A 16256-nucleotide genomic window follows, 5' to 3' on the forward strand; every position below is an offset into this window, starting at 1 on the left:
ATTAAAGGGATGTTTCAGGATTTTTGACACAGGGCCTCATTTCCTAGTTATCCAGAGTGTTGCTGATTTCTTTTTGTAGTTCATGCAGTTCTTATATTTGAACAGTTACGTGACGCTAGGCTAGTGCATTTCTATGGTATCAGCTAGCCTGCATTAAAAACAGTGTGACCCGCTCCACAGAGCACCTGAGGCAACAGGAGGAGGATCGTTGAGGTCTTTTTATGACACAACACTCTGTTAAAGAAAGTGCAATATTTGAAGAAGTGAAAAGTGAGTCTGAGCTGATTCTGTCACTTTGATCCAAAGTACGTGTAAAACTGAAATAATAAAGCAAAACCGCTGTGTGCAAAGGTGAAGTATGAAGCTTGACTTTGTTCTCTCTGTGTCCACCAGGGGGCGAACGACCCGGCCTTCTGCCATAACCTCGGAGACACTCGTGAAGTGGACGACTCCGGCTCCAGCTCTCCAAAGGTTCACCTGAACGACATGATTCTAATAACATCCGTGATCATGAAGCTGACTGTGGTCTGTCCCGCAGATGGACCGCTCCGACATGGACGACTCCCTGGAGGAGCCCGAGGCGGAGAGAGCGCTCCCCCAGGCACAGGGCCCTGTGACCGGGCTGGACTTCTACCAGGCCAACCCCTTCGGCCACTGCCACAGAGAGCGTGAGTCACAGGCTCTTTGTTTAGTAGAAAACTGAAATAAACACTTTAACCCCTTAACTCCCACCTGAACCCAGCACATTTACTCCAGTTTGGCTTTACCCCAGTCCAAAAGCTTCTGGAAAAAAGCTGTGGAAAAAGAAGAAAAACTGAGATGAAAAAAACTATGGAAATGTGACAAAAAAGTGAGAAAACATTGACGAAAAAAAAAAAAAAAATGATGAAAAAATGTGATAAAAATGTGACAAAAGAATGACAAAAAAATGACAAAAATGTGATAAAAATGTGACAAAAAATTTGACAAAAAAATGACAAAAATGTGACAAAAAACGACAAAAAAATGACAAAAATGTGATAAAAATGTGATAAAAAATTTGACAAAAAAATGACAAAAATGTGACAAAAATTGTCAAAAAAAATACAAAAATGTGACAAAAATGTGATAAAAATGTGACAAAAAATGACAAAAATGTGACAAAAATGTGATAAAAAATTGACAAAAAAATGACAAAAAATGACGAAAAAGTGACAAAAATGAGTTGAATACCCACAAAAACTGATGGGAAAAAAATATGATGACGTGAGAAAAAGATCCTCTCGGTTCAGGCGGGAGTTAAGAGGTTAAAACTATAAACTCGAATGGAAAAAATAAATCACGTTTTTCTGTCCATGAAGTCAGAGGCAAAGATTATGGGCTCGATCTTGTGTTTGAAAACGCAGACTCAGCTGAGTCTGAGCGTTTAAAGGTTTATTCTTCTTTATGATTTGTGACTCACAGACGACCTCTTCAATGAAGACCTGTTCCCCAAAACAGACACTTCTGGTGAGTTCACGAATTAAAGGGAAGTTGTGTTAATGTGTTTGACTTTCAGCGACAGGAACATCCCCCTTAAACCTTTCCTCCTCAGTTCACACTGGTCTTTATCTCATTTAAGCTGCATTATGGAACTTTTTATTCAGGAAAAACGCCTTTCCAACTATTATTTATTTTTCTTTAAACAAGAACATCAGGTAAATGTTCTTTAATTACGTTTTATTCAAGGGCAGTGGCTTCTTTTTACCAATCTGACCAAAATTACATTTCAATGGCAGAAATACTTATTCTATTGGCAGTTTTTTCCCCCCCAAGTCTAAAATACTTAGAGCGAATGATTAACGGCCAAAATAAACCGACCTCGACCCCTTTTTAAGCTTTTAAAGGGATATTTCAGGATTTTTGTTATAGGGCCTCATTTCCTAGTTATCCAGAGTGTTGTTCATTTCTGGAGATGTTTTCTTTTTTAAATTCATGCAGTTCTTACATTTGAAGAGTTTAATGATGCTAGGCTAATGCTAGGCTAGTGCTAGGCTAGTGCATGTCTATGGTAACTAGTAGCCTGCATTAAAAACCTCTTCTAAATCATGGGCTCGTCTTCCAAACGTTGCCATATCTGATTTGTAGAAACTCCTTTGTGAATTCCACGTGTAGTGATGCGGCCGCAAGTAAACAAACGACTGTAGATCCGGTCACCGAGCAGATCACTCCGCCGCTGCGTAGCTACAACCAGGAAGCTGATGCTGCTCAAATATAAGTTATTTTAAACATGATTCAGTCACACAGACTTTGGTTAGTCTGGTGTTATAAGTGCTTTGCCTCAGGTGCACTGTGGGTCAGACTGTTTTTAATGCAGGCTATTAGTTACCATAGACATGCACTAGCCTAGCACTAGCCTAGCACTAGCCTAGCACTAGCATAGCATCATAAACTCTTCAAATATGTGTTTCTGACTGTTTTTAATGCAGGCTACTAGTTACTATAGACATGCACTAGCCTAGCACTAGCCTAGCACTAGCCTAGCATTAGCCCAGCACTAGCCTAGCACTACCCTAGCACTAGCCCAGCACTAGCCTAGCACTAGCCTAGCATTAGCCCAGCACTAGCCTAGCACTAGCCCAGCACTAGCCTAGCACTAGCCCAGCACTAGCCTAGCACTAGCCCAGCACTAGCCTAGCACTAGCCCAGCACTAGCCATGCACTAGCCCAGCACTAGCCTAGCACTAGCCCAGCACTAGCCATGCACTAGCCCAGCACTAGCCTAGCACTAGCCCAGCACTAGCCCAGCACTAGCCTAGCACTAGCCCAGCACTAGCCTAGCACTAGCCCAGCACTAGCCATGCACTAGCCCAGCACTAGCCTAGCACTAGCATAGCATCATAAACTCTTCAAATATGTGTTTCTGACTGTTTTTAATGCAGGCTACTAGTTACTATAGACATGCACTAGCCATGCACTAGCCCAGCACTAGCCTAGCACTAGCCTAGCACTAGCCCAGCATTAGCCCAGCACTAGCCTAGCACTAGCCCAGCACTAGCCTAGCACTAGCCTAGCATTAGCCCAGCACTAGCCTAGCACTAGCCCAGCACTAGCCCAGCACTAGCCTAGCACTAGCCCAGCACTAGCCATGCACTAGCCCAGCACTAGCCTAGCACTAGCCCAGCACTAGCCCAGCACTAGCCTAGCACTAGCCCAGCACTAGCCTAGCACTAGCCCAGCACTAGCCATGCACTAGCCCAGCACTAGCCTAGCACTAGCCTAGCACTAGCCATGCACTAGCCCAGCACTAGCCCAGCACTAGCCTAGCACTAGCCATGCACTAGCCCAGCACTAGCCATGCACTAGCCCAGCATTAGCCTAGCACTAGCCTAGCACTAGCCCAGCACTAGCCCAGCACTAGCCTAGCACTAGCCTAGCACTAGCCTAGCACTAGCCTAGCGTCACTAAACTCTTCAAATATATGTTTCAGACTGTTTTTAATGCAGGCTACTAGTTACCATAGACATGCACTAGCCTAGCACTAGCATAGCATCACTAAACTCTTCAAATATATGTTTCTTACTGTTTTTAATGCAGGCTACTAGTTACCATAGACATGCACTAGCCTAGCACTAGCATAGCGTCACTAAACTCTTCAAATATATGTTTCAGACTGTTTTTAATGCAGGCTACTAGTTACCATAGACATGCACTAGCCTAGCACTAGCCTAGCACTAGTCCAGCACTAGCCTAGCACTAGCCATGCACTAGCCCAGCATTAGCCTAGCACTAGCCTAGCACTAGCCCAGCACTAGCCCAGCACTAGCCTAGCACTAGCCCAGCACTAGCCTAGCACTAGCCTAGCACTAGCCTAGCATTAGCCCAGCATTAGCCCAGCACTAGCCTAGCCTAGCCTAGCACTAGCCTAGCACTAGCCTAGCATTAGCCCAGCATTAGCCCAGCACTAGCCTAGCCTAGCACTAGCCTAGCACTAACCTAGCACTAGCCTAGCACTAGTCCAGCACTAGCCTAGCACTAGTCCAGCACTAGCCTAGCACTAGTCCAGCACTAGCCTAGCACTAGCCTAGCATTAGCCCAGCATTAGCCCAGCACTAGCCTAGCCTAGCCTAGCACTAGCCTAGCACTAGCCTAGCATTAGCCCAGCATTAGCCCAGCACTAGCCTAGCCTAGCCTAGCACTAGCCTAGCACTAGCCTAGCATTAGCCTAGCACTAGTCCAGCACTAGCCTAGCACTAGTCCAGCACTAGCCCAGCACTAGCCATGCACTAGCCTAGCACTAGCCTAGCATTAGCCCAGCATTAGCCCAGCACTAGCCTAGCCTAGCCTAGCACTAGCCTAGCACTAGCCTAGCATTAGCCCAGCATTAGCCCAGCACTAGCCTAGCCTAGCACTAGCCTAGCACTAACCTAGCACTAGCCTAGCACTAGTCCAGCACTAGCCTAGCACTAGTCCAGCACTAGCCTAGCACTAGCCTAGCACTAGTCCAGCACTAGCCCAGCACTAGCCATGCACTAGCCCAGCACTAGCCTAGCACTAGCCTAGCACTAGCCATGCACTAGCCCAGCACTAGCCTAGCACTAGCCATGCACTAGCCCAGCACTAGCCTAGCACTAGCCATGCACTAGCCCAGCACTAGCCCAGCATTAGCCCAGCACTAGCCCAGCACTAGCCTAGCACTAGCCCAGCACTAGCCTAGCACTAGCCTAGCACTAGCCTAGCACTAGCCTAGCACTAGCCTAGCATCACTTGTTTGATCCTTGAATAAAGAGCCGCCTGTAGAGGAGGACGGGAGGGCATCCGGCGCACTCTCTCATGTGTGTCTTGTTTCCAGACGGCTTCACCTCAGACCCGTTCAAAGGCAGCGATCCGTTCGGCGGCGACGCTCTGTTCCCCGAGGGTTCTCAACCCGGGGACCCCGGGCCGGACGAGGCCGACCGCAGCCTGTCCTGCGCCGAGAACAAGGCGTCCACCGGGACCCAGTGCTTCGAGTCGGAGTTCCCCGACGAGGACAGCGACATCGAGATCAGCTACAGCCAAGAGGACCTGGAGACCGCAGGTGAGGAGGGGGAGAGTTCAGCTACAGCCAAGAGGACCTGGAGACCGCAGGTGAGGAGGGGGAGAGTTCAGCTACAGCCAAGAGGACCTGGAGACCGCAGGTGAGGAGGGGGAGAGTTCAGCTACAGCCAAGAGGACCTGGAGACGGCAGGTGAGGAGGGGGAGAGTTCAGCTACAGCCAAGAGGACCTGGAGACCGCAGGTGAGGAGGGGGAGAGTTCAGCTACAGCCAAGAGGACCTGGAGACCGCAGGTGAGGAGGGGGAGAGTTCAGCTACAGCCAAGAGGACCTGGAGACCGCAGGTGAGGAGGGGGAGAGTTCAGCTACAGCCAAGAGGAAAGAAGTAAAATAGGAAGGAGAGAGAGTGAAGGGAGTGAAGGGGAGAAGGAAGATGGAGAGAACAGGGAGGGAAGGAAAGAAAGAAGGAGGCACTGAGGGAGGGATGGTCAGATTGATGGATTCTTTTGAATGTTGAGAGTTCATAAATCATTAATATTGAAACAATTTGAATGAAAATGGGTTGTTGTTCACATTTAGTTTGTGAATGTACTGAGCCTCACTCACATTTCTCCCCCCTCTGCTCTCAGGGCAGGAGGAGGAGGAGGAGGAGCCGCCCGGGTTCAGACCCATCCAGAGCTCCTCGGAGGAGCTGGGCCCGGTCCCGATCCGCGGCTGGAGGTCCCAGGGCCAGTACTCCGGAGAGTCCGACCCCAACGGCTACGAGCTGGACCTGGGCGTGATCTCTCCTCCGTCCGACATCGAGGAGCTGAGCCTGGGCTCCATGACGGGCGGCTGCGAGGACAGAGCGGGTAATACAGAACACCCGGGCCGACGTGTGCCAGAGCCGTCAGACCGGCCGGGTTATTACAGACCGTTACAGAACACCCGGGCCGACGTGTGCCAGAGCCGTCAGACCGGCCGGGTTATTACAGACCGTTACAGAACACCCGGGCCGACGTGTGCCAGAGCCGTCAGACCGGCCGGGTTATTACAGACCGTTACAGAACACCCGGGCCGACGTGTGCCAGAGCCGTCAGACCGGCCGGGTTATTACAGACCGTTACAGAACACCCGGGCCGACGTGTGCCAGAGCCGTCAGACCGGCCGGGTTATTACAGACCGTTACAGAACACCCGGGCCGACGTGTGCCAGAGCCGTCAGACCGGCCGGGTTATTACAGACCGTTACAGAACACCCGGGCCGACGTGTGCCAGAGCCGTCAGACCCGCCGGGTTATTACAGACCGTTACAGAACACCCGGGCCGACGTGTGCCAGAGCCGTGAGACCGGCCGGGTTATTACAGACGGTTACAGAACACCCGGGCCGACGTGTGCCAGAGCCGTCAGACCCGCCGGGTTATTACAGACCGTTACAGAACACCCGGGCCGACGTGTGCCAGAGCCGTCAGACCCGCCGGGTTATTACACACCGTTACAGAACACCCGGGCCGACGTGTGCCAGAGCCGTCAGACCGGCCGGGTTATTACAGACCGTTACAGAACACCCGGGCCGACGTGTGCCAGAGCCGTCAGACCGGCCGGGTTATTACAGACCGTTACAGAACACCCGGGCCGACGTGTGCCAGAGCCGTCAGACCGGCCGGGTTATTACAGACCGTTACAGAACACCCGGGCCGACGTGTGCCAGAGCCGTCAGACCCGCTCAGGCTCTGGACAGACTGTCACAGCAGATTAAAGTTTCTAACACTCTTTTACAGCTACGAACGCGGCTGTAGCTTCATGTATTTCACTCGTTCACAGACGCAGACCTCTCCTCTGTCGCAGAAAGAACTCCTCTGATCACTTCGGGTTTTTGACTTCTCCAAATCTACTCAAACTCATGATAGAATCTCTTAAAGGTCATGCAAAACTGACTATTTTGAGCTTCCAACCATGTTCTAACATCATATCCCTTCATGGATATCAGCAGAAGACATGAAATGTGTATAATTATCACTAAATGTAATTAATCCATCTTTAATTTTGTTTCTAGGCACGGTCAGCGATGCCCCCGTCACCTCCCAGCCCCAGAGGGCGCTCTCTGACGCCCACAGCCCGGTCACGCCCGCCAAAGACTCGCAGGACTTCTTCCAGCAGTCGGAGCTGAAGGAGCTGAGTTTCGACGTGAGCTACGAGCCGGCCAGCCTGCACTCCTCCTCCGGAGACCCGTACGGCTTCAAACTGTCGCCCGAGCACTCCAGCCACACCCTGCTGGACCCGGACGAGGACCGCAGCCCCAGCACCTCGTCCCAGCCCGACCTGGCCTTCGACCCCGACCCGCTGTCCTCACCTCCCAGCTACGACGCCTTCGCCTCCCACGCCTGCGACCCGTACGGGTTCAAGCTCAGCCCCGAGGAGATCAACCAGGAGGTAAGTTTAACACGTTTATTCATGTGAGCAGCAAACATGGAGCGTGTGCAGGGGTGTCGACAGGGGGGGACGATCGGGGAAGTTACTCCCCAGGCTCCAGGGGGGCCCAGAAGGAAGCCATTTTCTGTCATAAGTCTTATATTTCCAGTTTTATTACTTCGTTGCTCAAACAAATCAAACATGGGTTAAACAACTCGAGACGCCCATTGTATCTAAGTTATTATTAGTGAAGTATAAGTTATTGCGTCTCAGGCTTTATCACAGAAAACATTTTAGAGTCAAGTTCATATTTAAACCATTTGTTTTAAGTATTTGAACGGATTTCATGAATTATGTAGTTTTACTCTCAAAAATATACAAAAAATGTTTTTAGTATATTTTTTATTTAACCTCTTACCACCCGCCAAAACCAAACACATTCTCTCCTCTTTGCCATTGTCGTCACTTTTTATTTCCCTGATGTGTTTTTGTCACTTTTTTATTACTTTTTTGGTGAATTTATGTCTTTTTTTGCTGGATTTTGTCATTTTTTTTGCTGTTTTTTGTCTTTTTTTGTGCTGTTTTTTGTCATTTTTTTGCTGGATTTTTGTCTTTTTTTTGCTGTTTTTTTGTCTTTTTTTTGCTGTTTTTTGTCATTTTTTGCCGGATTTTTGTCTTTTTTTTGGTGGATTTTTGTCATTTTTTTGCTGGATTTGTGTCATTTTTTTGCTGGATTTGCGTCATTTTTTTGTTGAGTTTTTGTCACTTTTTGGTTGAGTTTTTGTCACTTTTTTGTTTAGTTTTTGTCACTTTTTTGTTGAGTTTTTGTCACTTTTTTGTTGAGTTTTTGTCACTTTTTTTGTTGATTTTTTGTCACTTTTTTGTTACTTTTTTGTCACTTTTTTGTTGATTTTTTGTCACTTTTTTGTTGATTTTTTGTCATTTTTTTATTGAGTTTTTGTCACTTTTTTGTTGAGTTTTTGTCACTTTTTTGTTGAGTTTTTGTCACTTCTTGTTGTGTTTACATCCTTAATTTTTCTCTTTTTTTTTTTTTTTTGGTGCTCTTTCCCACAAGCAGCTTTTTGATTAGGGTAAAGCCAAACTGGAGAAAATGGGATCCGTTCAGGTGGGAGTTAAGAGGTTAATTGATGAAATCATATTATACATTTTGTCGACTGAATCTACAATTAATTTGGTGAACTTTACATTTATATCATTTAAAATAATCCACTGCTTCATGTTTGTTCTCCCACACAGAGAGACCTGCTCCTTTGGCTGTGAGTTTGAATGATATGAGGCTCTTAAGTTCACGTTTTTCACATGCCTTCTTCTTATTTTCATTTTTTGGTTTTATTTGTGTTGATAGTTTTAGTCACAAAAATATAACCTGGACTTTTTCTGAACCTTTCCCTCCTCCTGATCTGATCAAGGTCATCGATTTCACGGCTTCCACGAACGAGGCAAACGACGCCGACTTCCAAAGCAACCAGGAAGTCGACTCCAGCAACCAGGAAGTCGACTCCAGCAACCAGGAAGTCCACTCCAGCAACCAGGAAGTCCTCGGGCCGTCGGATTTTGAGGATCAGCTCTTGGTGGACTACGAGAACCAGGAAGTGCTCGAGCCGACGAACCTGAACGACGCGGATCCGGGGAGGAACCGGGAGTTGTTGGATTTCGATGCAGAAAATCGAGAAGTGTTGGACGCCTTCTACAACAGCGACCCGGTAGTGGAGTATGAGAACCAGGAAGTGCTGGAGCCGAGCAGCCCGAACCTGCCGGATCCGTGTTTCGACGACACGGCGATGACGGCGAACCAGGAAGTGCCGGATCTGGAGCGAAGCGACCGGGAACTCGTCGACTTGAGCTGCGTGGAGAACCAGGAAGTAGTGAGCGGCGGCGGCCATGACAACCACATGTTCCACAACCAGGAAGTGCCCGACAAGGATGTGGACGGGAACCAGGAAGTGCCGTGCAAAGAGGCGAACAATAACCACCAGGGCGCGGTGCTGAGTCACTCCAGCAACAGCTCGGACAGTGACGGGATGGCGGAGATCACGGGGCAGGTCAGGGCCGTGTCCGAGGCGGGGAACAAACCCGGGCTCCTGGAGGGCGACCTGGGCCAGGTGTTCCGGCAGGGCGGGTACGTGGGCTGCGACGACGTGGCCGACGACCTGGAGCCGCTGCAGAGACGAGCGGCTCCGGCGTCCGAACCAGTGAGACCCGTGAGACCGGTCCGACCTCCGCGACCCTCGCTCAGGGTGAGTCTGAACCCACTTACATGAATGTTGCAGTTTAGTAAATAAATACAAGTACTTTGCTACAAATCTTATTTATTCTGCTGATTAATCTCATTTATTAGTGGCCTTTGCATGATCAGCCCCCCCCCCTTATTGAAGGGGAACCAACATGAGGCCCAGTTTGCATTATGATGAGTCCGCCTCTGTTCCAATAGGGCGGCTGTGAAACTTTACTGACTTTACTGTTCTCATGTTGTTAAGCCTAAACAGGGAATGTTGTGAGGATTCAAATGTTCTCGACCTTTCTCTTCCGGGATATATGTATATGTCTGTGCCAAATCACCCAAATGCACAGAATCTTCCCAGGTGACCCTCTCAGGTTTGGATGAAACTTTTTATTGAGTTCCTCCACATGTGTAATGAACATATGCAAAGTGATTTGCTCTCACTCCCAATAGTGACTGATGTGGCTTCTATCTGTGAAAATAATGTGAAGTTCCTCAGTAGTGACAACGTGGTCAAATCCTGCACAGACTAGAGCCCATTTCTGAGCTTTTCAGAGCAGGAAGCAATAACTCAAAGACCCTTTATCCGATCCACGTCCTGCTTCTACTGGAGCAACGTTATATCCTAATAAACTAGAACCAATGGGCGAGGAACGTGCTTCTCTATGGTCCTGATGGTGGGGAGCTGACATTGCTGTAATACCACCCCCTAGTGGCCAGGGGTAGAAGAAGATCTTTATTTATATAGCGCCTTTCACAGACATGGTCACAAAGCGCTTTACATGAGACAGTTGAACATTCACTCCATACTCGGTGGTGGAAACTACATTTGTAGCTTCAGTTTCCCCTGGGGGAGACTGTCAGAAGCGCTTTCGCGACTACACACGTCTGCGCCAACGGACCCTCTGACACCACCATACATTCACTCACACACATCTTTCATCCTGGCCTATTGTGCATGTTTTTAGTGGTAGGGGAAACCTACACAGACACGGGGAGAACATGCAAACTCCACACAGAAAGGCCCCGTGCAGGTGGGAATCGAACCCGGACCTTCTAGCTGTGAAGGTCACTAACCACTGCGCTACCGTGCCGTGAGACACTTGGGTGAAGTGATTCTAATGGGACTTCAGACCTCCCTAGGACGGCTTTAAAGCCTGGCTCCAAAGAGTTTTTCTTTCTCTAAAAAACGCTATGACCCATGTGACAACGCTGGGGGAGGTGAAATGTTTTTAACCTCGCTGGATTTTGTTTATCGGCCGAAATAGAGGAAGCCTTTTCAGTGCATTGACTGGTTGGCTCTGTGGAGGCTCCGCCCCATGAGTGCAGGACTTCCCGCCTTTTTGCCCTTTTAAGGAACAGGCTGTGTAGGAGGAGTCTGAGCGGCCATTAAGGTTCACACAGGACTCGGGACCTTTTCTCTGAATGGGGCTGAAAAGGTATTAATCTGTCTCTAATTATTATATCTATGACTAAAACCTACAAGATGAAGATGATCACTCAATGCACTTCTTTTCTAGAGCCCCTCACATTTTGGGGGGAATAAAAATCTGAATTCTTAGCAGCCTATAAATCCCAAACCGTCCAGTCTAGAACATGTTTGACGATTGTTCCTGGAACTATGTATAGTAGACGTGACTCAGACTGATGTGTCGCCCTGTACATGATTCCATTACTGAGCCACAGCTCTTTAAAGCTGCTCACAAACACAAAAAGCTCCCGGAGCAGAACAGGCGGTTACAACTCCCTGTTTTGTAAATCGTCTAAGAAAGAAAAACAGTTTGATCTGAATCTGAGAGGGTCACCTGGGAGGCTCTGGGTGAAACCACACGGAATGACCCTATAACAAAGCTATTGGACGTGACTGTGTTTAAATGTGTTTATTTCTCCATTTCAGGCCAAAGAAAAGGCTCCAGGCATCGACCTCAAGTGACTTCCTCAGACACGGACAAACATGAATGAACCACTGGAGAAGAAGACGACGAGGACAAGGCATGATCCCAAACCCGAGACTCCGGATGTTCCATGGCAATAACTCTGTCTGTGATGTTTTTTTTTATAAAGGAAACGAATGAAAGAAACAACGACAAAAAAAGCTAAAAGATGAGCAAGTACCGACCAGATCTGAAGGATGTTTGAAAACTTAAAAAAAGAAAAAGAAGAATTTCAACATTCCTAAAGCAGTAGTCTACATTTAGCTTCTTTCTCACCGACATTTAAGAGCACACACAGTATAATATCTAAATTAACAACTGCCAAAAGCTACGGAAACTTCCCTTTTTCTTGTGAACGGAGAGAATCTGTGCCCGAGTGAGTCGACTGTACATAAGAAATAACGATATAAAGTGTATATGTGGTCTAGTATTTAAATAGCTCTAGGTCTATGTTCAATTATTCAAACTGTGGAGAGATCGGGTGGATTTTAAACATGATATTTTTGCATTTCACGACTCCTCTCTCATATCGTGGTGACACTGGGTTCACGCAGGAGGAAAGGGACGGACATTGGGTTAAAGGTTCTTCTGTGGAGGTGAAAAAGTGTAGGATATTCTGGTTTAGAACAACAGTTTCTGGTGAGTCTTAGAGTCAAGCTCGAGAAAATTCAATCAAATCCACTCATTTTGCCCCAAATTGTTGTTATTACACAATGTTATGGTTCTGGGTCAGTACATTAGTGTTTGATTAAACACTGATGTAATCCTCGTTTTGCACATGAGCTTATTCACCCCTTAACTCCCACCTGAACCGAGCACATTTCCTCCAGTTTGGCTTTACCCCAATCCAAAAGCTTCTGGAAAAAAGGTGAGAAAATAGCGACAGAACAGAGACGAAAACAATGATGAGGATGTGACGAAAAAGTGAGAAAATTTAGACAAAAAACTGACAACAAATTGACAAAAGTTTGACAAAACAATTATGAAAAAATGAAAAAAAATTGACAAAAAAATGATGGGAAAAGTGGCAAAAATGTCACAAAAATGTTTCAAAAATTGAAAAAAAATGTAATAAAAATTACTTAAAAAATGACAAAAAATTGACAAAAAATGATGAAAAAATGATGTAAAAAGTTGCAAAAACGTCACAAAAAAATGACAAAAATCGGACAAAAAATTGACAAAAAATGATGAAAAAATTATGTAAAAAGTTGCAAAAACGTCACAAAAAAATGACAAAAATCTGACAAAAAATTGACAAAAAATGATGGAAAAAGTGGCAAAAATGTGACAAAAAAATTATAAAAAATTGACAAAAAAATATGTAAAAAGTTGCAAAAACGTCACTAAAAATGACAAAAATCTGACAACAAATTGACAAAAAATGATGAAAACATGATGGAAAAAGTGGCAAAAAAGGACAAAAATATGACTAAAAATTACTAACAAATTGACCAAAAATTGACCAAAAATTATGAAAAAATGATGGAAAAAGTGGCAAAAATGTCACAAAAAATGTACAAAAAAATGTACAAAAAATTATTAAAAAATTGACATAAAATTGACAAAAAATGATGAAAAAGTGGCAAAAATGTGACAAAAATGGACAAAATTTGACCACAAAAGGACAAATTTAATTTTTTTTTTACTATTTGACAAAAAAATTACAAAAATGAGTTGAAAACCCCCCCAAAAAATCTGAAAAATAAATCTGATGACGTGAGTAAAAAGATCCATTTAGATGAGTTTTGTAGATCTTAGCTTTCAAATGAGGCGTTACACTGGCCTACAGGATTTGGGTAAAGCTGACCTGGAGAAAATGCTCTGGGTTCAGGCGGGAGTTAAGAGGTTAAATGACCCTCTGAGTAACAGTATCTAAACAAAAATGCAAATCCTTCTTCATTCCATGACCTGAGCTGCTAATGGAGTTTATTACATGTGTGCATCATGTGACTGAAGACTCTTGTGTTGTTTTGGTTGTTTATTTTTATACTGAGCCTAAAGGGAAAAACACTGGCACTTTTTATCTTTCTATTCATTTCATGTGTTTGTAATAATGTCCTTTATTTATTCAGTTCTGTTGGCAGGCCACGCTCAAAGCCACACTGCGGAACATTCCAGGTTTGTGATGTGTGGTAACAAAGTGAGATCTTCAAATGAACGGTAAATGTTCCCCTGAGCCCCCGGAGCAGGACGACACTGTGAGACTTTTGAGTGGTAGGAAACAAACGGGACGCTTCTGGAGCCTCGTGTAGCCGTCATTAACAAAAGAACCATCTGAAGTTTACAGTAACATCACGGACTCATGGAAACCTATGTGTAGTTTGGTCTGAATGTGTCGACGTGTGAGTGGATTCTGCCTGTTCTGCTCTGACTCATTAAAGAATCCACTTCTCTCTCCGAGTTCTCGGCTTTTTCTATACTGTGTGCGGACGTTTACTTCAAGTTTGTGTGAAGCAAAATCCACTTTTCAACCTCACACCCTTTAATGTTTCTCCCTACAGCCTTTTTGTGTTTTCTAAGCATTTGGACGACAAACATCAATGTTATTAGTTTATGTTTATTTATTTTTATAGACCTCTGAGTTTCCTGCCTTAAACCAGCACAAACCTGGTCTAAACCAGCACAAACCTGATCTAAACCAGCACAAACCTGATCTAAACCAGCACAAACCAGTCCAGCCAGACCTGATCTAAACCCTGTCGAAACCAATCGGAACCTCCTCTAAACCAAACCTGGTCTAAACTGGTTTAAAACTGCTCTAAACCTGTCAAAACCAGCATAAACCAGTCCAAACCGGGTCTAAACCAGCTATAAACCTGTCAAAACCAGCAGACCAGCCCAAACCTGGTCTGAACTGGTCCAAACCAGGTCTAAAACGGCTCTAAACCTGTCAAAACCAGCATAAACCAGTCCAAACCAGGTCTAAAACTGCTCTAAACCTGTTAAAACCAGCAAAAACAGGTCCAAACCAGGTCTAAATTAGTCTAAAATGGCTCTAAACCTGTCAAAACCAACATAAACCAGTCCAAACCGGGTCTAAACCAGTCCAAACCAGGTCTAAAACAGTCTAAAACTGCTCTTAACCGGTCCAAATTAGGTCAGAACAGGCCCAAACCTGGTCTAAACCAGTCCAAACCAGTCTAAAACGGCTCTAAACCTGTCAAAACCAACATATACCAGTCCAAACCGGGTCTAAACCAGGTCTAAACCAGTCCAAACCAGTCTAAAACTGCTCTAAACCTGTCAAAACCAGCATTAACCAGTCCAAACCGGGTCTAAACCAGTCCAAACCAGGTCTAAAACAGTCTAAAACTGCTCTAAATCTGTCAAAACAAGCGTAAACCAGACCAAACTGAGTCTAAACCAGGTCTAAACCAGTCCAAAACTGCTCTTAACCGGTCCAAATTAGGTCAGAACAGGCCCAAACCTGTTCTAAACCAGTCCAAACCAGTCTAAAACTGCTCTAAACCTGTCAAAACCAGCATAAACCAGACGAAACTGAGTCTAAACCAGTCCGAACCAGGTCCAAACCAGTCTAAAACTGCTCTTAACCGGTCCCAATTAGGTCGGAACAGGCCCAAACCTGGTCTAAACCAGCATAAACCAGCCCTAACTAGTCCAACCCCAACCTATACTAGTCCAAACTGGATATTTTGGGTATTACAAACTTGAACCGAATGGCAGTGAAACAACACGATTGGATAAAGTTTGCTCCACCAAACGGTCGAGCAAACTATTAAAGGGTTCACTGAGCGCATCCTTTCCAGTTCAGTTTTACTCAAATCTAAAAGCTTTTTGACTGGAGCTTATGTGCCAGTCTCACGCCTCATTTGAAAGCTAAGACCTACAAAACTGATCTGAACTGTTTTGTTGCGTTTGTTGTCGCCCCCTTTGTTGTCACGTGTTTAGTGTGTGTTTTTTTTATCTCTTTATCGTGATTTTTACATTTTAATTTTAACACAGTTTTAAGGAAATGTATAAATCTATAGATGTTGAAATTCCCACATTTCTTTTCCAAAAACAAACACACGGTGAGAGACGCAGAGTGTGGCGCCCCCTGCTGGAGCTCAGAGACACTACAGCTCAGTCCCAGAGCGGATATTACACCTGCAATAAAAGTCAACCTTTGTACGAAGTGAAGTATCAGGACGACGTGTCGCAGTGAGTATTTCTTACAATAATGTCAAATAATGAGGCAGTGGTTTAGTCCTGGTTTAGACCTGGTTTAGTCCTGGTTTAGACCTGGTTTAGTCCTGGTTTAGTCCTGGTTTAGTCCTGGTTTAGTCCTGGTTTAGTCCTGGTTTAGTCCTGGTTTAGTCCTGGTTTAGACCTGGTTTAGTCCTGGTTTAGTCCTGGTCTAGACCTGGTTTAGACCTGGTTTAGACCTGGTTTAGACCTGGTTTAGACCTGGTTTAGACCTGGTTTAGTCCTGGTTTAGTCCTGGTTTAGACCTGGTTTAGTCCTGGTTTAGACCTGGTTTAGACCTGGTTTAGTCCTGGTTTAGTCCTGGTTTAGTCCTGGTTTAGACCTGGTTTAGACCTGGTTTAGTCCTGGTTTAGTCCTGGTTTAGACCTGGTTTAGTCCTGGTTTAGTCCTGGTTTAGTCCTGGTTTAGTCCTGGTTTAGACCTGGTTTAGTCCTGGTTTATTCCTGGTTTAGTCCTGGTTTAGTCCTGGTTTAGTCCTGGTTTAGTCCT

At 45.7% G+C, this 16256-nt stretch overlaps 1 protein-coding gene and 1 long non-coding RNA gene across 2 annotated transcripts in view; both read left to right on the forward strand.

The window, feature by feature from the left end:
- The window catches only part of LOC306966347, a 347602-nt gene that overhangs the window by 159874 nt on the left and 171472 nt on the right, over positions 1 to 16256 (forward strand). The window lies entirely within an intron of this gene.
- LOC306966677 (uncharacterized protein) lies at positions 392 to 11680 on the forward strand. The gene is made up of 8 exons (XM_079561490.1): positions 392 to 471; positions 539 to 668; positions 1444 to 1488; positions 4811 to 5085; positions 5626 to 6685; positions 7027 to 7403; positions 8813 to 9640; positions 11522 to 11680. The coding sequence occupies exons 2-8, from the start codon at positions 539 to 541 to the stop codon at positions 11555 to 11557; spliced, it is 2751 nt and encodes a 916-aa protein (XP_079417616.1). The 5' UTR covers positions 392 to 471; the 3' UTR covers positions 11558 to 11680.

The sequence above is a fragment of the Gobius niger genome (genome assembly GCF_951799975.1).
Source record: "Gobius niger genome assembly, chromosome: 8".
NCBI lineage: Eukaryota > Metazoa > Chordata > Actinopteri > Gobiiformes > Gobiidae > Gobius > Gobius niger.